The sequence below is a fragment of the Accipiter gentilis genome, chromosome 22, assembly GCF_929443795.1.
Source record: "Accipiter gentilis chromosome 22, bAccGen1.1, whole genome shotgun sequence".
NCBI lineage: Eukaryota > Metazoa > Chordata > Aves > Accipitriformes > Accipitridae > Astur > Astur gentilis.
In genome coordinates, this window is record NC_064901.1 from 4143255 (window position 1) to 4167384 (window position 24130).

At 42.3% G+C, this 24130-nt stretch overlaps 1 protein-coding gene across 3 annotated transcripts; it reads right to left on the bottom strand.

Annotated features, from left to right (window-relative positions):
• Positions 1-928: 928 nt before the first annotated feature.
• On the bottom strand, positions 929-24104 carry ZNF410 (zinc finger protein 410). 3 transcript variants are annotated; one of them, XM_049825537.1, is made up of 11 exons: positions 23706-24104; positions 23212-23349; positions 19439-19640; positions 9517-9652; positions 8990-9223; positions 8509-8700; positions 7242-7401; positions 6237-6418; positions 3396-3485; positions 2122-2247; positions 929-1564 (listed from the first exon to the last, which is right to left on the bottom strand). In XM_049825537.1, exons 3-11 carry the CDS (start codon positions 19469-19471, stop codon positions 1380-1382), a joined length of 1338 nt encoding a protein of 445 aa, XP_049681494.1. In that variant the 5' UTR covers positions 19472-19640; positions 23212-23349; positions 23706-24104; the 3' UTR covers positions 929-1379. The 3 variants fall into 3 exon arrangements, with proteins under 3 accessions (XP_049681494.1, XP_049681495.1, XP_049681496.1); XM_049825538.1 differs by lacking the exons at positions 23212-23349; positions 23706-24104 and adding an exon at positions 20913-20995; XM_049825539.1 differs by lacking the exons at positions 23212-23349; positions 23706-24104 and adding an exon at positions 19842-20808.
• Positions 24105-24130: the final 26 nt, after the last annotated feature.

Below are 24130 nucleotides of genomic sequence, written 5' to 3' on the forward strand. Positions count from 1 at the left end.
CGTACGGATATATCTGGAGCACTGGAAGTGAAATTTTAAAACATACATTTTAAGGGGTATTTACTAAAATTGGTTGCTAATAGTAATACTTGATGATGCTAGAAAAAAAAAATTCCAAGTATGTGAAGTGTAAAGGAAAACCTTAAGAAAGGAGGAACAAAGGCTTGACTTTAAATTAATATAGGATGTTATGCCATATTCCTTTAACAAATACTAAGGTGACATGCATGAATACAGTAACAGATAAATCGAAGTCTTAATATTGGTCCCTAAACAGAAATTGCTGAAATGGTGATGAAAGTAAAAGCATCAGACTAAGTAACTGAAACTCACTAGCACCTTTCTTGCCAAACAAAGTGTTTTTCTGAAAGTAGGATTACACGTCTGTAATCCTAAAAGAGATTTGTAATCTCTTAACGTATCCCAAAAATGGTATGGAAATAAAGAATTTCAACTTTTGTTCTGGATTTTTGCAGTTTATGAAAAAAATTTGTTATTTTTAGTTAAAAGAATTACAGCCTGTTCAGCTAACCTAAAAAAATACTGTAGTAAAGAAGACATCTCACTGGAGCATCTCCCATCAGCTGATGAGATGGTAGCCAAACCACATCAGATCCTGATTCACAGGTACCTGGTGGAGCTCCTGCAAGAACCTCCAAATTACAGTACCTTTACCGACAGCAGCACTACCTTTACATTCAGCTAGGGAGCAATATAAACTCAAAGCATTCTCTTCACATAGGAGCTATTACAGACGCATAGTATCTTAGCAAAACTCTGCATTCTTAACAATGCCAATTCTGAAGAAAGTCTCTAACAAAAATTCAAAACATCTACATGGTAGACTCATTTAAAGGGCTTGATATACCAAACAAATTTTGGAGGAAAAAGTGACTGGGGAAAGCAGGAAAAGAACACAGCAAATGTAATTAAATGATATCAAGTAGTACATTTATTTCAGATAGTAAGTCAGCTTCTGACAGTGAGATGTATTAGAATATAGTCTCTGAAGGTAAAGGATGGAAGGAAGGCCTGTTGCTCAAGATACCGAATGTTTGTACAGTGCCTAGCACAATGAGGTCCGGGTCCTTAACTGGGGCTCCTAGGTGCTCCAGCAAAACAAACACTTTAGGCTTTAGGAGAATGGACTGCATGAACAGTTTTGAAATGGCATTTCACGACATGGGCTAAATGACACCTAAGCAGCAGACTTCACCTTTTAAGCTCTGCAAGAGAGAAACTTGGTCCAGTAGGTCTTCTCCAACTCCAGTTTTATGATTCATTCTCCATCTACCCACCCGTTCTGTGCACAGTTAAAGCAACGTTCACTCATCCCACTGCAATATGGTGAGCCTCTAGGAGGAATGATCGATCCCACTTCAGTCACCACATATAAGAGGGCGGAAAAAAGAGCAGCTGGTCTCACCCTCCTCTACTCCAATAATAGACTCAGTGTCTGGCAGGTGCAGAGACTCGACGCCAAGGCTGGGCTGAGAGTTCATGGAGATGAGATTCTTACTATGCACTGTAGATTCTTCCAGCAAACTGCTGCCCATCAGTGACTCTATTTGTAAAAAGGGGTAAAATAAAATTCTCACGATGTAATGATACTGCAATATAAGATACAATCCCTGCCCCCTTCAAGTCACATAGACATCTTCCCTAGATACCTACTTTATCCATTCCTACTCTCTGGGCATCTTGCGCTCCAATGGATGGTAACTCCTACACTTACTGTTTTGAGCCTTAGTATAGTGGGATCTCATGCTGGCTTCGCTTTCTCTTTAAATAATTCACATTGCATAAAAACCCAGGCTGCTTACAACAAGAATACATAATGAAGGGCACAGATTTCATGTAAAAAAAAAGATACTAGATTCACGTTAATTTTGAAAACAATAAACCTATCTGGCCCTTGACCACAATACAGAAATACACATTTGTCTTCTATTCTACAAGAGGAGGGTGAGCAATCCATCCTCGTCTCCAAGAGGAACAGTGTTTTGTTCCTTACTGGCTTGTGGTCTCATATTTTCAGGAAAAACATCTTCCCTTCTCTCTGACCATCCACTAATTCTTTCCCGCACTTCTCCCCCACAGAGAGTGTCCTCCCTTCCTTACCTGTCTGTTCTCGCTCTCTGCTGCCAGCTGTTCCAATTCGGGAATGGTGTTTCCTCATATGCACATTTCTGCTACCACTCTGGGAAAATGTCTTCCCACAAATTTGGCACTGATGGGGCTTCACTCCTTGAAGATGAAGGGGGAAAAAATATCCCAAGAATTACAAACTTGGGAATAAAGACCTCATCAACCAAGAAACCAATAATACTGTTTTGAAATGGCTGTTGACAGCACTGCTGCTAATTATCAGTAAAAAAAAAAAAAAAAAAGATAAATACTCCTGCTTCCTGGAGAGCAACAAGGTTCTAGAACAGAAGAGTTTCATATATCAGTATTGCCAGCTGTTGGAAAACTCAAGTCTGAAGAGTAACATAAAGTCTTCAAGTCTGATTTATGAGAGGGAACAAGTTACTTGGAATCTCTTACTCACTGACATGGAAATGTTTGATGTCCCATGCCTAGAATAAAATAACCAAAAGCAAGGAAGCAGAGGCAAGGCAGCTATCTCCTGCCATCACACAACAAATTGCAGCATCTGGTTTACATTACTGAGCAGAGATTGGATGATGACTTGTCACTGTGAAAGGATTTCTGTTTTACAGAGCAGTTTATCATTTTCACAATACAACAAGTATGATGTCCATACGTGGAAGCTCAATAGCATGGAAGCCAAGGAGACAGAAAAGAAGAAGCATGGAGAACTCGCGTAGTCCCAAAAGTTACTACCCCAATAAAATCTCCCCTTCCCCAGACATGCCATATTCATCATATGCTGATGATATTTAGGATAGATTAGTCAGAACAGAAGGCAGAAGCTTTGAATCACTTGTGAAATACATTTCCATCTAATGCTTTGTCCAATTACAAGTATGTAGTATTAAAAAATAAAGGAAAACCCTAGCTATGGCAGAAACCCACTCATGAGAGATTTCAGATTTGAATGGCTTTGATTAATACATAGAGGTGCTAGATTCTCTCTTTTAAATAAGAAAATGGTAGCTATGAAACAGATATCCAGCTTCATGACATTTTAGAAACAATTTAAAAACTAAATTTTAAAAATTTAATTTGAATTTAGAAACATAGAATTTAGAAACAGAACCAACAGAAAGATTAAAGTATACAGGCTACAGGCACCACAAAGGAAGTCGTGAAACACTATGACCAGAAGTCCTGTAGAAACTAGGAGATTTTTCTTAAGGAAATCAAATCAAAGACCTACAACAAAGACGTTTTCTCAGATAGGTTACAGAATGTCAGATGAAGACTCTTACCTGAGTGGACAACCAAATGTTTCCGAAGGCTGGAGTATTCGGCAAAGGAGCGACCACATCCCTGTGCCTCACACAGAAAGGGTTTTTCCCCTATAAGGGAAAATTAAGTTTTTAGATTTTGGGATCACAACTTGATCTGATTGTTCAAGTTCATGAGAACAGCCTGGAGACCTCTACCCCATTCTCCCTTTTGGCCTTACACACAACAAAGTTCAATAGAAATTACACATATGCTTTCTAATGCTTTTAAAGCATTATCTTCATCAGCTTTCAAGAGGAAACACTGGCATTCTTTCTGAAATATTCTTAGATCATCATTCACTGAAAGCAAAGCAAGGGTCCACTGTTTATAAATAGATCTTCCAAGTATATAAATACCAGAAGAGTAATATAATAAAGTACCTGGACTATGATCTATCTTCTATATGCAGTTCTTAAAAACCAGCTCTCTGCTTCACACACTCCCAGGATCCTGTTCCCTTTCTGCCTCTCAGTGCCAAAAATCCCTCCATATCAGATTCTATACTTTATTTCAGATCAGGCTGAACTTGCCAAAATCCCATTAGAGATGTGTCAGTCATTTATATTTATGTGTGGAGGAACAGTAATTCAAGGCACAATTTGTTCTCATAAGCTGGAATTTGTTATTTTTATATATCTACACAGCTATTTTTGTATTGGCCTAAATGATGATAAATTGGGAGGTGACTACACTAATGCAATGCAATATAATTAATCTGTTCTAAACACTCTCTTAAAAAAGCCTTACATAAAACTAGAGGTAACTTTTGCCTGCAACATCCCACTAAAGAACTCCATATACCATGTTTAACACTATGTTTTCAAGTCTTTAACTAGACTACTGTATCAGAGTAACAGCAAGTCCACAGGAGATTAAGCAAGCTATTTTAGCTATTTTATTGTCTAACATAGACGTAGTTCCTTCACAGTAAATAAACTTGTTTTTAAAGTTGTTTCTACTGTGATTTTGCCTTTAGAAATCCTCTCTCTACAGCTCGTTTCTCAGCTTCTTATCTACTATAGCATTCCACAGATCTGAGCAAAAAGGATCAACACAGCATGTTCTGATTAGTGTTACAAAGCTGAAATACGTAGCAGATTCTCAAACGCTGATTGTACTGGCTTGTTATAAATTTTAAAACTTGGAAAGAAGGAAGAAAAACTACCATTGACAAAAATAACAGCATACAGTTCCATCTATGAGAAACCTTAGATCTAGTTACACCTGCATTATGTAACACCTTTTGTCTAGTCAAACTCTTAATTGCACATAATCAATTTGCAGTTAAGAAAATTATTATTTACTCCTCCAGAAGCTACTACTCTGTTGGTTGCAGTACACTCACTCTATCATGGAGGACTGTGCATGTGTCAACTGGGCCTATTAACTTTATCTGTACCTTGGCTGGGAGCTTTACGTGCAAAAGAAAACTGAAAAAACTGTGGCTGCTGTTACTAAACATACGAGATTTTATTATTGGTATATATAACTTCTACATCCCAACATCTGCCCCCAAACCGTGTGTTCTAGCTAGACTGCAAATTCTTTAAAATAGCAACCTTTCTCCATGTGTATCTACAAACTACATACCATACGGTAATGTTTAAGCAAGGCAGAAGGCATAAACAGCTGCTGGTGGCCCACGTAATCTGCAATTTCATTTTACTAGAGAGGCCTTGTGCTCTCACAGTTGTCAAGGTTATTTTGAAATGTTAACCAACTGTAATGCAATGCTACCTTCCTAGGCCATCAGGCAATCTCTAACAATATTCTGAGAGGCTTGAACTGGGCCATTTGTTTAAGTGGTGTGATAACCCTGAGGCTTAAAAAACCAACCAAACAAAACCACCACCATATTCATTATGAACTCTGCTAACTATTAAATTGCTGATCATTTCAGCAGTAACTTGTGTGCCTCTCTCAAACAACTTTCTAGGATAAAAACACCTGAAGCAGTTTATGCAGTTGTCAAGACTTCGGCTGGTACACCAACTTCTAAAAATATTGACAAGGCAGGATCAATTCTCCAGAGGAGACAGCATAAACAAACCATGTATAAAATACAGCAATATGAAATAAAGGTTCTTGTTTTATTTAAAATAAAAAGCTGAGCATGAGTTAAGAGTACATAGGCTCCAGCATATGGTAACATCCCGAATTAGCATTAGCACAGACAGAGCAGTTTGTATGCCAAAATGCTGTCTTCTAATTATTGCCTTTTTCTACTAGACTTTGCTACTATATTTTTGCTACTCATTCCACTGTACTCCTCATTTCCCTAAATTTCCCAAATGTAGTCATTCTACAAGCAGCATAGGTAACATAAACTAGTCAGATTCAGCCAGATGTTAGTACAGCTACGACTGTGTCCACCAGGACTCCACATTGGAGAAATATCTAAGCTACTGTGCCTTTCAGGAGTTTAAAATAGCTTCTTTATAAAAAAACAGTCATGTTCACTAACTATTTCCTTGGGAACAGTCTAGTCTCTCCCCAAAACAGCATACACCCCTCCCTCTGTCAAACAACTTGAGGGGTGAAGGGAATCTTCAGAGCACAGGTCTGAGCAGAGTACAGCATCATCATATAATATTTGAAGGGTGAAACCCCTGTGAAATTATACAGGATAGTAAAGGGGGTAAACAGTTGATTAATTTGACCTATAGATCAATGTGAATTGACAGAAAAGGGACATTAATGAAGGGCAGAGATAAACAACATAATATTCTCAAAAGTTTGAGGACAGAAGAGGAAATGGTTTATTCCTCAGTAAAGACCCCACCTCTGCACACCACAAATAGGTGAGGTCTAAAACACACCAGTGTGAATTCGTAGGTGGTTCTTCAGATTTCCAGCTGTCGTGAACTGTTTCCCACAGCCCAGCTCTGTGCACACAAAGGGTTTTTCACCATTGTGAGTTCTCATGTGCACCTTCAGCCTCTGCAGGACATAGAAACTTTTTCCACAGCCTTCTGCTGGGCAGGTGAAGGAGCGGTCATTCCTGAAAAGCAACAAAATAGCTGCTTCATTACCAGCTACTGCAATGCATTTTTCAGGAACACTTGACTTCTTTTTTTAATTAAATAAAAAGCAGAAATGTTTAAATCAAAATTAATTATATCAGAAAATGGAGACACTCAACCAAAGTGAGTGACAATAAATAAGTCCTAAGGAACTAGAGTCTGGGTGGTCCACTGGAAGAATTTGTTCAGGTAATCTCTTTTCATCATATTACCTTGCCTATTCTCTACCCAGAATGATTTAGTAAACCAGTGCAACAGATTATATAGGAACATTGTGGAATTTCAGTCACTGGAGTATAAAAAATGACTGCATGTGTACATATAACATATGCAATTACTGCTGGCCCTGTCTCAGGGCAAGATGATGGGCTCATGTGTATTGGAGTCCTTCCCAGTTTTTAAGCTTCTCATCTAAAATTTACCTTAGAGACTGCCAATTTCTTAGCTAAATAAGAATTCAGTCATTTGTTAGAGCAAGCAACTGTTCAAGGGCATGTAAAAATAAGATAGCATCCTACAAGTTCTAATGTTCACTATACCACAGAAGTGATGGTGATGCTCTTTATTGAGCACCTGCTAAAATACAAAGATTCTAAACCAAACACTAACAAGGACCTGCAAAAATAATTTAAATCTGGTCAAAGTGTTTCAACATAAATGACCTAAAGCAAGCAACAGGCCTAGTATTTCAAAGAGTAATACCAGGTTTTCACAGCTTGTCAATGTAAAAAACTAACACTATCACAAATAGAGAGCACAGTTTTTCAAAGTCATGACAACATATAGCTTTATTCTGCTCACCGGTGTGTTTTCAGGTGATACTTGAAGTGAGCTGGCCACACAAATGTCCGATCACAGCCCTCAACTGTGCACTTCAGCTTCCTTTCCACACGAGATAAATGAGGAATGGGGCTAGAGTCTTTCGGCTGCCCATCTCCTGAGCAAAGATGAACATTTTCACCTGGAAAAAAAGTACACCAAGATCCAAAAACAGATACAGATTACTATAATGTGTCAAATTTAATAGATACAAACAGCATCATATACGATACAGGACTGTAAAGCAGGTATGTGCCTGGCTACTAATTGTTTACCATGCCTTACATGCTGCTGCCTAGCCCATAACAGGGATCAGACACCAATTTGCAAACCTTACAAGGCCCATAAACTGTTCCCAACAAGCTATCTGTATCTGATCAGCTGCTACCAGATAAGGCTTATCACAAGAAAGGATGAGAGGAAATGGCCTCAAGTTGCGGCAAGGGAGATTTAGGTTAGATATTAGGAAAAATTTCTTTACTGAGAGGGTTGTCAGACATTGGAATAGGCTGCCCAGGGAAGTGGTTGAGTCACCATCCCTGGAGGTACTCAAAAAGCCAGTAGATGGGGTACTCCAGAACATGGTTTAGTGGGCATGGAGGATGGTTGGACTCGACAATCTTGAAGGTCTTTTCCAACCTAAATGATTCTATGATTCTAAGAAAAATAGAAAGCCAATGCATCAAAAATTGTAAAAATGGTCTCTATATCAATATCAACCAACCAATTTTAAGTATTAGGTAGGATAACTCTTTAAAAACACCTTAGCTAAAAAAAAAAAGAGACATTGCATTTGTTTACAACTATTTGTTAAAATAATTAAGTCACAAAGCATGTGACTAAATCCAATTATGTACTCTCCAGAAAGCTCATCTCCAAACCCAGTGGAGCTAAGGAGAAAGTATGAATTACAGTATGCATTAAAAATAGACACTTGAAAGTGAAAATGAAAGTTGAAATACAAGCAGCTGCAGTCAGAAAGAAGATTCTCTTTACATGTACCAGAGAACAGGCAGACTACAATGGAACTGCTGGCTCCACTGAGAATTCATTCCCTGAGAAAAACTGAGGACCTACTTATACTGCAGAAAAAATACATGGTTGTTCCGTATAATTCTGTCACTGATGATTTGAAGATGTTAGAACAGATTAAAAGCAAGAGAGAATGAAATAGAGGAAGAAACAAGCTGAAACTAGGGGCCTTATAAGGAACATTCAACTTTCCAGACAGAATCAGGGGATTTCCTACCATTATTGCTTGCTTTGGCATTCTTAGCGAGCTGTGCCCGAGTGGCAGCAATTAAACTGTCATGGGCCAATTCTTGCACTCGTAGGAACCATGGGGTACTGCTGTCTGTGCTATCATGAGAGAGAAAGTCATTCCCAGAATCTTCTGCTTCATCTTGAACAAACACCAAGTGCTCTGCTGGAGACCCCAGCCCTAGAAAAGAAGACAACTTCATGAAACAGAAGGATAATGTAACAGAGGCAAATTTGTTTCCCAGAGGCTAGTGTTGATGGCATAGATGCAACAGCTGCACTGAAAAAGTCTTCACTGACCTCTACATCGTCGAACGCTGCTGATAATTAAATGCTCCTGAAATACCCAATAATGCACAGCAAATTTCATGATCTTTCCCCTCATAAGCAGCAGGGACAGAGTTGTACTTGTATCTCCTGCATTCTGCTGTCTGAGACATATCCAGTCAGACAAAGAGAAGGAGAATTACCTGCTCGTGTTAGGTTGAGAAGAATAAATGAAGTGCTGTCACTGGGCTGGAGGTCTTGCAATAAGCTGGAAGTCTCTGGAGTTGACAGAAGGTCAGATGGTTTCTGTACATTCTGTGCCCTTGTTTCCTCTCCATCAGGGCCCACATTTACCTGGAGACTTCTCAAGACAGCAGATGAAGAAACATCTTTGGAAGAATTAGTGTGACTTGGCGGAGTGAGATCTCTTTCATCATCTGGTGAAGAAAGGGAAATCAGAGTAAATGAAAGTATAAATACACTATGACTAAAAGATACCTATAAAGTTATTTTTTGAGGAAAAAAATAGAACTTGAGAGAGACTGGAGGAGGAAGGAATTCTCTAACTAGTCAGACTGCACTGTTAAACGGGAAAATTTCAGTCACCCTTCTGAACTTTCTCCTCCACCCCCTGGAATGCCTTATCAGCAAGAGGCAGTGGGCCACCGTGGCGCAGTAAAGACCGCTGTATTAAGGGCATGCTCGCAAAGATCTGCTGCATAGATTTTACCTGGCAACATGAGTCTGTTGCATTCTGAGGTCTCAGTAACAGGAAGGAGAGAAAGACAGGTGATGTCTTTTGGTTCTGATTCCACCAGCCCTTGCCCCAGTGGAATAGAAGTATTCTGAACAAACTGAACCAGCAGCTGAAAAAAGATACTGAAGATTAGGTCAAGGGCAGCACAAACTATTTAAAAAGGTACTAAACCCAGTCCATTACCCCCTACTGTCCTGTAGGAGACACTGAATATAATCCCATGAATACACATCAAAGTAAATGGAAGCTTTTCAATTTACATTAATGACAAAGAAGGATTTGTTTATATTTGTCATCTCTGAAGTACCTATAAAATTCTCATTTCTTTAACATACAATAAACAGCTCTGGATCGTTGCAGACCACTCTGAAGGCTACTTAGGCTATATTCCTTTTTAATTATCCTTTACCAAGACAAATTTTACCAATATATGCTGTGCTTTAAGGCATATATTCCTTTTTAACTCATCTTTTACCACTTGATACTTTACTATGCTCTAATGGTACAGATCTTTTTCTAAACCATTGTCTTTAAATACTTAACTGAAAGTTGGCCTTTTTAAAATAAAAAAGCAAGCAAAAGAGTAGTTGCAAAGATGTCTAGCTAATGGCTATTCAAAATAGGCAGATAATGATCAGAGGAATAAGGCTGGGATGACAAGGGGGAGAACACAGACAGCCTTATCCATTCAAATCAGCTACTCCTAAAACCATCGCAGATGGACAATTAAAGCCATTGTCCTTAGTGTGAAACCCACCCACTAAAGGGATGCAACAGAAGTCTTCTCCAGAATCCGATGCAAAATAAGGGGGACTATTGCATAAAGAGGTATAGGATTTATACTGGGATGCATTCCCTGCGGAGGACTTTGGGACTGAACAAGAGATTGGGGGGATTGTACAGGACTAATTATGTGTGTTCCAAAGGCAGGAAAAGTAAGGGATCAAGGTGGAACAGGGCAGAACAAACACAGGAAAACGAAGAGGGGAGCACAAAAGAGGTTCATTACATATGAGCAGGAAGTTAGTCGATTCAGTTGTCTAGCACAGCCTAACCATCGCAGTCTGTCCTGTCTTCTTATTAAACTCCATTCCTAACTATTTCCTGTGTGATCCCACTCTCTAGAGTGTGTGTGTGTCATATGCTAGTGAACACCAAGCCAGACTAGTTGGCAAGCAGAATGAGAAGTGTAGGGACATATCCTGAAGAAACCCATGAAGATTTTCTCTAGCCAGCAACCCCTGGAAACAGAATCAGGCACTCCGCACTGCCTGTGTTTATGTGGGCGAAGCTACAAGCATTCTATCTGCATTAATCTGTTTGGCGTCAGTCACATCTGCACAGTGTGTGTGTGTGCACCTATTTGAAAATTGTACTAAACCTCACTATTGGCTGGACCTAAGATCAGAAATAGGGAGCAGCCCTCATCTTAATGGGCCTAGGAGGTGAGAGATGCCCAGGTCATTCAGTCCAGCAGATTTAGCTATCCTTAACATCAGTCAGCTCCAGCAATGCAAAAATTACTTCTGGCTAACTCCTAAAAATCTTGAGTTATAAAAAAGGAACTGGACATTTGAAAAGGAACTGGAAGTCAGATGCCTTTCCTCACCCCTGAAAGTCTTCCCATACTTAACCAACTTCAGGGTAGCAAAAAGCATGTGCCTTGTTTACTCATTCTGTTCCCCTGACAACATCCCAAGCTTTTGTCAGACTACTGGGTTTAATACTGGACTCCTGTTTACCTCCAAGGCACAGACACAGAAATGAGACTCTCTTTTTTTTCCATTACCAGTGCCACAGCAGTCCATACTAAAATATTCTGATTTACAAAGGAAGCACTGCTGGGAGTTAGGAGATAACACAGCCCACCTTTTGCAATGGACTGAACTAATTCTTCTGTGAACTCCACAAGTTTTTTTAACAAACAGAGTTTCAAATCCCTCCCCTGTATGGCATTAAACTTCTGGAGACCAGAAAGACTGAAAGGGGTCAGTTGTAAGAGACCTAGACATACTCCACATTTCAGAGAAAATGCCCCTCAAAAACCGAATATAGGATCTATTTATTTGGCTATAAGTTCTGTCAAACAGACTTACTCCGACACTCACATTCTCAAAATATTCTGAAAAACACAGATGAAAGAAATATGGAAAATAACAATACACCAAAAACTCAAGTCACTATTCCTTATTTCTAGGAAACTCCTTGACATAAAGATCCTGCATTCTGCTGCTGTCTAGCAAACAACTATATGCAACAGACTTCCTTTAGCATTTAGAAGGAAACTGCACAAGACAGTTATTAAAAAGCTACTACCCTCATTGTGACATATTTTAGCATGCATTCACGCAGAGCCCAGGTGAAGATGTCTGTGCAGTGAGATGGTTCATCAGTGTCAAAAGAAACAGAGTAAAAAAGCATGATATGCCCATGGTATATTTGTGATTAAAAGCCAACAGTCACTAATAATTTGATTCTTATTTTGTATGTTGTGATTGTCTTAGTATTTAATTTTCAGAACTACTGGCACCCAATTCCAAATTATTTCTATAGCAGATACCAGCCTTCTGAGCCTCTCCTACATCAGGACGAAGTTCATTAAATCAAAGAAACTGCAAAGAAAACTTAATAGTTTGGGCTCCGATTTCTCTATGCTTATTGCCTCTCATGAAAACAATGGAAACACTGATGCTTCCTCAAACAGTTTTACCTCAAAGAGTTACTGCTGTCAGACCCCTGAAGCCTTAATTGCCCTGAGTGGTCTCACCTGGGGCCCCCACCCACAACCTCTGCCCAGGGGCTCCATTTAAGTTCAACCTATGCTCTCTAGTCCTTTTCTGAGCTGTCTTATAGGTTTACCTGTCTCAAGCCCCGTCTCCTGGATGGACCACAGACTTTTACTGCATCGGTGTCTCCAGCCTCATCTCCTGCTACTCCTGACTGGACTCTCTGGATAGACCATAGACCTGGTTCATCACTTTTCCTTGTCCAGGGCTGTGGATGGACCCTGTTTCCAGCACCCATCTCTGCCTGCCATGCTCAGGTGCTGCAGTATTGTGCCCTGGTCAGTGAGGACACTGCCTGGGCTGGGATCACCCTTAGCTTCCAGCTCACCCTCAGGAGCAGCTTGTCATCACTGACAACTATGAAAGTAAAAATTAAGTCTTGAAGTCATTCGGATAGCAATATGCCACTTGAACTAGGCCACAAGCCAGACTGCAGTTTGAAAGGTTAGCACTTTTTCCTCTTAGGTATAAGATTATCCAAAGGCCCCCAGTCAGAAGAGGGAACTATTTTTATGTTGTCAAAAAAATACATAGCCAGGAAGAGACAGTCCTTCCCCCAAGGCCATGCATTCTAATTTAAGATTAAAAAAAGAAAGGAGAAAGAGAGGTAAAGAGAGAAGAGACTTAGGAATAACAGAGCAAGGCAACCAGAAGAAAGAAGTTGGGACTAAAAAAATGTGAACAGCAAGATGGTTCTAAATTACTGGATTGTCTTTCATTTAAAAGCTGTTCATATCCCTACTGCTGCCTACTCCACCATGAAACACGTTTTTTATGGACTCTTCTATTTTTATACAGAAAGCCTTAGATAAAACTTTCCTCCTATAATAGGAAAGCTTTGCTTGAAGCCTTCCACTTCCACACAGCAACATTAAGCCACTAGGGAAAAGTAAAATGCAGCAGCCACAAACAGATGTTCAGTAGAAAAAATATCCTTTTAATTTTCTTTGTAAAGTAATAACAAGCTAGTACAGAGAATTAAAAGGGGGCAAAAAAGGCAGAAGTAAACAAAAGGACGCGAATCATGCTAGTTATTAAAATTCGGAATAAAAAACCCCAACCTTTCCCATAAACTAAAGCAAAACAATCACCAACTCTACATCAAATAATTAAGAGAAAATAAAAATCTCCATGCCACAGATATATCTTGACAGTTAAGTACCTTCATAAACCTTCCTGTTCAAAATCATTTAATACCTTTGTGACAACTACAGCAACTAGAATATGGGTGGAAACTCGCTACAAACACTGTGCTGTGCTTTCTTAAGTTTCTTTTAATTTGGTTTTGCAGCTGAAAGCAAATAGGAAATTGTAAGGTTATCTGGTAGTTAGCTGTTCAGCATAAAAGACAGACTAGGCACAGGAGAGGTGATAAATTAAATGTGCAGATACATAAACTCCAACAAACTGCAGATAAGAGGGAGTAACAAAGACCAGAAGTCCTGGGACACTGATGGATGGGCTGCTACAGGAGTGACTTGAGTGTGACCTTGAAGAAATTCAACCAGAAACTTTGTAAGAAATAGGAACAATATTATCATGGATTACCAGAATGTTATCAATTAATATGTATAATATGACTGAAATGACCAGAGAGGCTGCTAAAGTCCTGTGTACAGTGGTCCCCTACCCCATCCGTTAATATTTAAAATAGGGAAACAATAACTAGACATAATCTAGGGTTTAGGAATAAACTATTAGACAATGGGTCTTTGTAGCTAGGTAGAACGCTTATGTCAGAAAAGATAATGGATTGTGGTCTGCTCAACAAACCTTGAAGAACTGCTTGGAACTGCCAAGACAGAGTAAGTAGGTAAAAGGTAATTCCTACAGGGGGAGATCGCGACCACTGACTCATTAACCACCTACTCAAAAGAAGACAATGAAGGAAGAAGACAGAGTCTGTGCACTAGTTTACATGAGAGGCAAAGAAAAAAGAACCAATCGTTAAGGAAAATAATAATGAATATATTACTTAAGTATATAAATGTGGGAATTTTTGAGACTAAGGCATGCTGTCTTGAGACAGGCAACCATTCGTGTGCATCAACGAAATTAATTTGAAAATACCTCGACTCTTGTGTGTTATTGGCTTGCACACTGGGTAAACAAATCTGCTTTTAGGACAATGAGAACACATCTTGTAGGCAAAAGCAAACTTCTTATGGGATATGGGGGGGACTCTGAGACCACGTAAAAGTTATTACTAAGATGTCTTAAGAGGAGGCTGTGGGAATGTGAAAAATTTATGGATGTTTAGGGTAAGGATCAAAGGCAGGCAAAAGGAGGGATCAAGGTGGGTAGGAGAGGAACAACTATGGGGAACAGGAAGGGGGTGGGGTAATATGGGTAGACCACATTAGCAGGGTGCAGGTCAGTATGCTGCTCTGCCTCGTCACTGTATCCCATCATCTTCTCAAATGCTGTTTGCTCCTAAATAGTTCCTGAGTACATTCATCTAGTTAACTTCATGTTGGACTAGCCTATAAACAGGAGGAAACCACAATCTGGAAACCCAAGATCCTGGCCAGAGGCTGGACTAAAAAGCCCAGGGACTTGAGGTTTGGCAGAGACTGGACAGATGCATGACTGTGAGTATGCATGTCAGCTGAGTGAGGGCATGTCTGTGATATGCTAGCAAATTTCAAGCCTGGTAACCTGATGATTAGGAACAGGATCAGACCATTTGTGATCTTCCTGTTTCATATGAATGCCATTACTGTTTGTGGGTGCCTGTGAAAGCACTGTCCTGCCATGAGTTAGTGTTTACAGCCACACGTCTGTACTGCCTATGTGTGCATGGGTGCATACTTGCAGTTCGGGCTCAGCCTCACTTCTGCGTGTACCTGGGAACAGTCCAGTGGTCTCTTGTCTGAAGGACCAGGAGGGGAGGAATCTCCTGGACTCTACAGTTCATCAGATCTCATAACCACATAATATCTGGCACCACAAACAGGATCCAGATGGGCTGTAAGTATTCCTGAGATGGTGACTATAGAATCCCTATGTAAAGAGGGGACTGATTCTTCTGCAAATATGGCCAAAGTGCTAGAATTTGCAACCAAGCAGACAGAACATCTTGGGACACCTGAATAGGAATAAATAGTTAGGGAAACTGAATGTACAGAATATTAAGCGAACACAAAAAGAATGATAAGAGGTGTGAGGTGGTTTTACTCTATAGCCAAGATATCCCTTGGAATTTGGAATAAATTTTGATATTGATTAATTGCAAAAGGACATCCTTGACTTAAGAGATTCAAACTTTATGGGCCAGATGTGAGTCATACAGAGAGAATCTATAAACCTTGGAGGGACAAAATGGGCAAAGTTCAGCTGCATCTTGCTATGAAGAATTTTTTTTTTTTGCTGTCATACCACCTTCTTGAGCATACCCTCCTCTTACTCCTTCTGACGAAACACCACATAACTCTGAAAATCCTCTACGTATTGTAGACAGTGTATGTATTAAAATGTAAAATATTTCTTGCCTCTTGTCACTAAACAAGTAATTGTCATCCCTGCTAGTCAACAAGAGATGGTTGGACAGGATGATCCCAGGGTCTATCACCACAAGCAGTGCAGAATGCTTGTGTTACCCAGGAGCTCAGATAATGTCCCTGACCGGAGGGGCAGTGCAGGGAACAAGGAAAAATCTGTTTAAAGAACTGGGAACCCCTCCTAGAGTTCCTTTCAAAGAAAAAAAAAAAAAAAAAAGGCACTACAGAAACAAATGAAAATATGGCCATCTGGTATGGATCGAGTTGAAGTTTGTGTCCCATTAACATACCCCCTCCATCAGATGATTCAAAAGCCAAGTGTCAGGCAGTTGCTTTGTTTGAGGTGGGGGGGACTAGGAGGGACAGGGGAGGAAGGTTGTCCAGTACTAACATTCAGATCTATCCTCCCACTGGACAGCTGGAGAGCTAGACTACACAGATCAGCAGGGACCATGTTTTTAATCGATACGGTTTCTGGTTTCTGTTCTATATTTAACCAGTGAACCACTACAAAATAAAGAGGTCAAACGAACATTTAGCAGAGGAGGAGAGGTGGAGGAGAAAGGAAGGGTTGGAGCTGAAGGGTGTGGAGGGCAGAAGGCTCTTAGCTAGAAAGTGGGAGACCTCCTTCCATACAACCTCTGGGGAATTAATTCATTCACAACAGTCTCTCCTTGTGAGGCGCTCATGAGGACAGAAAAGAGAGGCTAAAATACCTCCCGTCCACCCCCTTTTCAATAGCCAATTCAATTTGTAGACCAGAGCTGTAGTTCACTTGGTTGTGCTAGAGCTAGCCCCGAGAGCAGAAGGCACCCTGCAATGGACCAGTGTGGTGGAGGTGGCTGGAAATATTTGCAGCTGTAACAAATCACTCTGAAGGCTTAAAGCGTGCAAAATGCAGATCTTATCAGTTCCCTGAGGAATGCAGGTAATACAGCTTTGGGGACGAGTTCAGAAGAAAAAGCAGATCCAACTGCCCCTACAAACCCTCTCAAAGCAACTTTGTAACTTCCTATAAAAGGAGGATTCACCTCTACTCAAGTATTAAACTTTTATTTGCGCGTTGGTGGCTTCTTTAGGGATAAAACCAGTAGCAAAGAAGCTTATACAATCCATCCATAGTGCTTTGATTAATATTATCTAGATGTTTCACAAACACAGTTAGCTCCTAATTAATACCTTTCTTACATGGTAGGTATGAAAGAACATCTGTGGCTCTAAGAATTATGGTGCTGTGGCTCATCAGGGGATATAAAATGATGAGTGACTTTCAGAGATACTTGAACTGCTATTTGGGAAAGGTGTAAAAAGGGTATCTACCATTTTCACATCAAAGAAGTAGAAAATAGCACTAACTTAACATTCAGTTTTCACAATCAGAACCGGAAAGAGTGTGTGTATAGATCTGGTAATCCACAATGCAAATAAATCCCAATGTGTAGTATACAATAGCCTTGATCAAGATTGAAGAAAATGGTTCAGAAGACAGTATATACGGAAAGGATGCCCTCTGCAACCACTGTAGCTTTCATGCATGAGGCCTGTTCCTACTGTAGCATACACTACTCTGTTCCGGGCTTACTGAGCAGGAAATGCAACTCTGCTAATGGGGAAATAGGACTATTATGTAAACATGCGTAATTAACAATATCTTACTCAAGTCCAGAAAAGACAAGGCCCACTTACAGCTCCTATTTAAGGAACAAAGGAACAAGAATTCCAACTATCCTGGTCCTTGGCTGTCAGAAAGAATCTACGGGAATCCACCCACTAACAGACTGAAGTAACAAAGTCCTCCATGTTATCATTCAGAACTGGGAGAAAAATTGGTAGAAGTTATGAGATATCAACCACAAGGCAAGAGAAAGGAATTCCTTGCAGCCTATGCTGAGTACAGGGCTACTACAAATTTGCAGCTACTTTTCCTGAATAGTGTGATTGGAAGGGCTTTGGCTGCTCTGTTAAGAAACAAATACCTTACCACTTCAACTGGGCTGAGACAAGTTACCACCATTCTCTCTAAAGTACCAGTTTAAGATACCTGCTGTATTGCATATGAACTGAAAAGGGATAGAAACAGAAGACTCAATAAAAACAATTCAATTTAAACTTGCAAACTTCTCCAAAAGCTACTTCATAGTAGTACTAAGTCCTCTGCTCTAGGACCTTAACCTTCTGATGAGGTAAAGCTGAGAACCAGAAAAGCAAGGACATAAAGTGATACGGTTGTCTGCACTTTTAAGTGGGGGGAATGTACAGATAGCTGGCTAATGGCTATTCAGCCTAAAAGACAAAGGCAAGAAACAGGAGAGGTAATAAATTGAACCCACTGGTACAATTGTGTTGAATATAACAAACTGCAGACTGCTGTATCTAGCAAATTACAGGTAAAAGTAACAAAGACCAGAACTCCTCAGACACTGATCAGTGGGCCACTGCTGAAGTAAAACCTTGAAGAGGCTCAACCAGAACTTTTGTAACCAGTAAGAAAGCAAAATTGTCTTGGGTTATCTGAATGGGTCTCATAGGAAAGACCAAACTTATTATCTGATGTAACAGGGACTACAGGATCTGTAACACTTATTATGCAATGTTTAGGAGGAGGATCAAAGAAGGAATCGAGGTGGGTAAGTGGAGAAAGAGCCACGGCAGGAGGGAGAGAAGAGACTCTAATCATGTTTGCTGGCTGCTGTCAGTACACTGCTGTGTCTGATCACTGCAGTCCCTTCTATCTACTCACTGAACATATTAAACATTCTACCCACAAGTGAGTACACTGCTAGTGAACTTCCGGTTGACTAATGTGTAAGGATTAGACAACCATAGTCTGGAAAAGCACAAGATTCCAGCCAGAAACTGGCTAAAAAGCCCTGGGTCTGGGCACAGATACCAGAAAGGCTTTAGGCCTGCCAGAGCCATCTGTAAATGTGAGTATGCATGAGAGTTGAGTGGCGAGGGTATAGATATAGTCCACTAACAAACTTTAGTGTCGTTCATGCTGTTTGTGCTTACCTCTTAACAGTACTTTACCTGTGTATGTGTTAATCTGTTTGTGGCCAGCTGTGCGTGCACTGTATGCACACACATACATCACTGCAATTCATGCTCAGCTGTGCTACCAGTTGAACCTGGGAACAGTCCAGCAGACTCACACTGAGCAATCAGGATCCCCTGAGTGCTGCTGCCCACCACTTCTGCCAACTGCTTAATGGAAACATGAGTAGCTTAAAAAACAGAACTGGCTCATGCTAATAGAATAATCCAGACTCCCCAAAACCGAGTAAAGTCAATTTGGTTTGAGGGAAAGAAGTAGTCAATACAGTAATTTATTTTATTCTTGTAACAGAAAGAACATTATAATAGTGGAAAAAAAAAAGTAACCTGAGAACAGGCAAGAGTATTGGCTGACACTTGAAAGGAGGGGGAAAAACCCTGCAATATTCTTTAATCTTTTACCATTCAAATCAAAACATGGAAGCATTAGAAACTGCCACTGAAAACACTTTGGGAATTAATATGTAAGCAGCAAACCGAGTAAACTCATTGAACTTTGTCTAAGTGTTGCCCATAAACGTTCCTGGGAACCAAACCCAGTTCATAATTGCTCACCTCAGGTTTGGATTCTAACTCATCCGATAACATTGATTCAAGTGTCCGATTCCTGCAGCTGTCCTCAGCAAGGCACAGATATTATTTTTTTTTTTAGTTCAGAGAGAACAACGCTCCCTGCTTATTCTCATATTTTCCTAAGTGTAAAACAGTGTGGTGGTCCTTCTGCAAGAAGCTGTGTTGCGCAAATATTCAATTTAACCTAAAACAACAAAAAAAGGAATATAAAGAGATAGGAACAAAAAAAACAAGAACAAAGCAAAAAGAAGTGAGCAGATTTTGCATGTAACTGCAAAATACACTTTGAAGTACTGGGAAAACCCATTTTCCTGCATTTCTGTTGTCATTGAGTCAGCAAAATAACATCCTAACGCTGTGAAATTAATTTTCAAAGGCTATTTACCACATTTTCTTCGCAATAGCTTGTTGTCAATGGAAAATTGAATTGTTTGTCCTGGAAACTGACAGGATTAACTGAAAATCACATAGCGCCTGCAAGAGACAAGGAGACTCAACTCCCAGCCTGCAAAACACTGGAATTATCCAAACTGTTGATGAAAAGCAACCTCATACAAACAATCTGTCACCAGGAAACCTCCGTTTTTCCTGCCTGTTAAGATGTTACGTTTCTGATTGTGTGAAATATCTTGATGAGCACAGGCACGTTAGAAGTTATTTCACAAATACCCATAGAATGTTTCTTCTTTGGGCTACAAGGGAAAATGAGAACTAGTTTGTATCTATTTTTGCCTACAGGGAAAGCACTCCAGACTAGCGATGGGAGAAGAAAGTGAACCACATACAGTTCTTCCCGCCCTTCCACCACAATTACGAATCTACTGAATATATTAAAAAATAATGAGAATACTGGATCGGCTAAAAAGAGAACCTAAAAGCCTTCCTCTAGCACTCCTGACAGCAAGCGGAGCGGCACAAGATCCTCCACGGACGAGCCTCACGTTCTGCCGCGAAGGCACAAGGTAATAAGCACAGTGAAAGCAGAGTAACTCAGACCGACGCGCGCAAGCCTGGGCTGGGGAATACTCCCGCTCGTCCGTCCGCTGCCCCCTTTCAGCCCGCACCCGGTAGGGCGGGCCCCGAGCGACCCACGGCGACGGGAGCCGGAGCTGCCAGGCCCGGCTGCCCACGCCTCCGCCGGGAGGGCGCGGGGGGCAGCCTGGCGGACACCGGCCCGAGCCCTGGCGGGGGAGGGCGGAGAGGGAGACCCCGGCGCCACGGGGCAGAGCGGAGCGCCTAGGCCCGGCCGGGGCCGCGCCCCTCCCCCACGCGGGGCAGGTGCGCCGCCCCTCCCCCACCGCGGGGGCCGGCCCGTCGCCGTGAGGGGCGGCCGCCGGCGGTGGGGAGGGCCGGGTCGCCCACCCCCGCTCCCCGGGCCGTTTAGCCCCCGTGCCCCGCAGAGGGCGGCGAGTCTTAGAGGAGCGCCCAGGCCCCCGCCTCCCCCCGCCCGCCTTACCGGCATCTCAGCCGCCCGGATGTGACGGAGCGCCCGACCGGAAATGCCAAGGGCTCGGGGAAGGGGGGTGGGGTGGGCGTGCGCCTCCTCCAGCTCTATGGTGAACGCTGTAAGGAGCGCCGCTTCCGCCCGCCGCCTCCAGTTCCGCCCGCCGCTGCGCGGGGCCGTGTCCCCGCCCCCCCCCCCCCCCCCGGAGCCTTACCGGTCGCCCGCGCCGGGCAGCACCGCCGCCCGGGGGTCCTCCCACCGTTCCCGCCGTGGCGCTGCCCCGCTCCCCGGCGGCCCGTCTGGGGCAGCGCCGGTGCCCGCCTGAGGCCGGCCTTCCTCAGGAGCCTCCGCGGGGATGAGCGTTGTCCCGAGCGGGAACCTCCCGCCTGCCCCGGGAGCGGGTTTCTTGCTATTTCCCTCAGCCCCGAAAGACAGAACAGTAACAGCTTGGTGCTTGGGGTTTTTCCCTGGTTCCATCGGGACCCTTACCAGGGCTGCGGTGTTCAGCTGCAGCCCAATTCCTCTTAAAATAACCTTGTGATACGGAGAATATTTTACAGGTGGAGATTATGCAGGAAGCTTACAGTCAAGTTCAACGTTTAGCTGCTGAACTCCTCTTCAACATAAATCAATGCAGAAGATGCGTTACTTCAGTTTGTTACAGCACATGTGGAAACACTGGTTTCCTACCAGTACTTGGTTTCTGTTTCTGCTTCGCTCTGACTTGGTCTGTCCTTGCAGTTGGCAATGGAGAGAACTCCTGACTTCACAGCAGCTCGCCAATGACACGTACAAAGTGACGCCAGAAACATACACGTCTTAACAACATACCTAAAATCCAAAAAGGGACCGAGCAATTTAGAAAGCTTGTACTTTGGTTTTTGCTCATTAGCCTTATCTTGGTATCTGTAGGTTAGCAGGACAGAGCTCCTGAAGTAGCGGGATTGGCAGCCTCTGGTCTTGAGGAATCGGTGACCTTCAGGTCCAGTAAACTTGGTTGCAGCTAGTCCCTAACTTTGAAGCCACATGTGATTCCTGACTCCCATGCCAGAACGGCTGCTCGTAGTAAGGTCCTGGTGCTGCCAAGCTGTAAGAATCCCGGCGATACAAAAGTAACCCAACGGGAGCTGTAGAGGCTGGCAAACCCAGGTTCCCCAGGGGTCCCTGGGTGCACGGTGGACTGTGCAAGAACCTGTGGTCACTTCCCAGGAAATGGCTGTCGTCATCTGCCTGTGAGCTGTTTTGGAATGGCTTCCTCTTTTCAGCCTCTCCACGATGTGCAGTATGGCTCCTCTGCCTTTCAGCCATTTGAAAATTTTGATTTGCAGCCTAAAGACTCATGGTTACCCCCCTTGGCTTTAAATGTTCAGCGAGTGGCTTCATGGAGGGCTATGCACTGGAATCGTACTGACAGCCTAGTGCTTCAGCAAAGACTGTTGACCAGCCACCTGATGGAGCCACCCCGTAACTCCCTAAAGTCTACAACCAAGTTAGATGCACATCTTCTTCTGAGGTATTATTGCATCAACTTGCAGTCACTGCATTAGTACTAACAAGAGCCTGCACCGTGAAATCAACTCTCAGTCGAGCTGAAGTACATTTCTGATGTCCAAGGCAGGAAAAACTGTGATTCAACACCCAGAATCAGCAGCCTCAGGGATCTGGTTGCCTCAGTGCCATACTGGCCATGCAGATGGATTGAATCGGGGAACCTCACAAAGTCTGGCATTTATCATGTCTGATCAGGTGGCCACAGTTGTGATGACCTGAAGCTTTAGACAGACCCATTTATTCACTCAAGCCCACAAAACTGAAGTAATTAATAGCTCCCAAGAGTGAGGTTTTTTAACATAACCCCAATAAGATGGAGCTGAGTAAATGACCATGCAATGGTCACAGTAAAAGACCACTTCACTGTGTTTATTATCACAAGCAGGATCCTAGCATGCCACATTTGCTGATCCAATACAATCCAACAAAGGCAACCAGAAATGCAGAACTACTAACTTCATAAACCATTTTTCTTGATGCTACTTCAGTAATCCCAGGGCACTGAATCCTAAAGCTTGATTCTGTTACATTAAGATACTTAGTAATCTCAGAACTCCTTTGACTCATCATCAGCCCAACAATGTGGAATTGTTGAGTAGCTATTAAAATATGGAGACGTGTAGGCGAATTAAGTTCCTTTCATTTGCATCCTTCTAAGCCGGATGAGCTTGGCTGCTTCAGAGCTTGCATCTTGACTGCCTGGGGGAATTTTGGTCTAATCTGATAGGGGAATCTGCAGTGGGAATAGCACAGCACTTACCCGAGTTGTTTATGGAGGTCCAAATCACTCGCACAGGTGTGTGAAGCAACACTGGTCCCTGATGGGAGACCTGTCGGGCTGGGAATTTCCTACAGTCTCACTTTCTCAATAACATCTGCCCCTCTGGGATCCTTCTCTCTAGTCAAGGAAAGATAAGAGACTCGGTCACATTTCCCCCATGACCAGATTAGAGAAAAGGGAAACAATACTGGGTTTTCACCCCTGCTGTGAGACAGAGAAAATGTCTAGTCATGGAGTAAAGGGAGAGTGGTGTTTTGGATTTCGTTCTTGATAAATCTGTTTAGAATGGGACCCTATTCTGAATGCAAAGAGGAGCGTAGGCTTTATTTCTCTTAGCACATCTTTTGTTCTTTCACGTGTATGTTTCTACACACTCAGATATAACATCGTTATATAAACCTATGTGCATTATTCCAAGATACTGGCAGTACTCAATTTTATTGCACTAAGGTTTTTAAAATTGTAAAACTTACAGGTACAGTTGCAATTAACTTCACTTTGATGTTCAGCCTTTGCAGCGTCAGTATGCAACAGATTTTTCAATTCTCTCACAAGTCTGTCCGCGCAAGCGAAGCTATCTTTCCGCACGTAGAGTTGATGTTGGCACAAAGCGGATGAGTTTTAAGAAACTGAGAGAACTAAGATCTGGAGCATCTCCTCACGCATCCCCTCAGGCTGGCATCCCGTTCCGTCGCATGTCGGACTCTCCTGCGCAGTCAGCGCGTTTCCCGTAGCGGCAGCTGGAACGCCGCTGAGGTCATTTCGCTGGCTGAAAGGCCTACGTGCGGTCAGGTACGGGCCTCCACGCCGCCGCGACCCGACACCTTTCCGAGTCTTCTTGGAACACAAGGCGCCCGGGGCCGGCGGGGCCCTCCCGCGCCTGACCCCCCCGGCAGCG

What these genes read in the sequence shown, in the direction of transcription:
- ZNF410 (XM_049825537.1), bottom strand. Translation starts at nt 19,471, where the DNA reads ATGTTATCGGATGAGTTAGAATCCAAACCTGAG. An exon ending in CAACAGACTCATGTTGCCAG is followed by an intron (nt 9,224 to 9,516) that starts GTAAAATCTATG and finishes TTTCTTCACCAG; the next exon opens with ATGATGAAAGAGATCTCACT. An exon ending in CCACCTACGAATTCACACTG is followed by an intron (nt 3,486 to 6,236) that starts GTGTGTTTTAGA and finishes TTTCCCTTATAG; the next exon opens with GGGAAAAACCCTTTCTGTGT.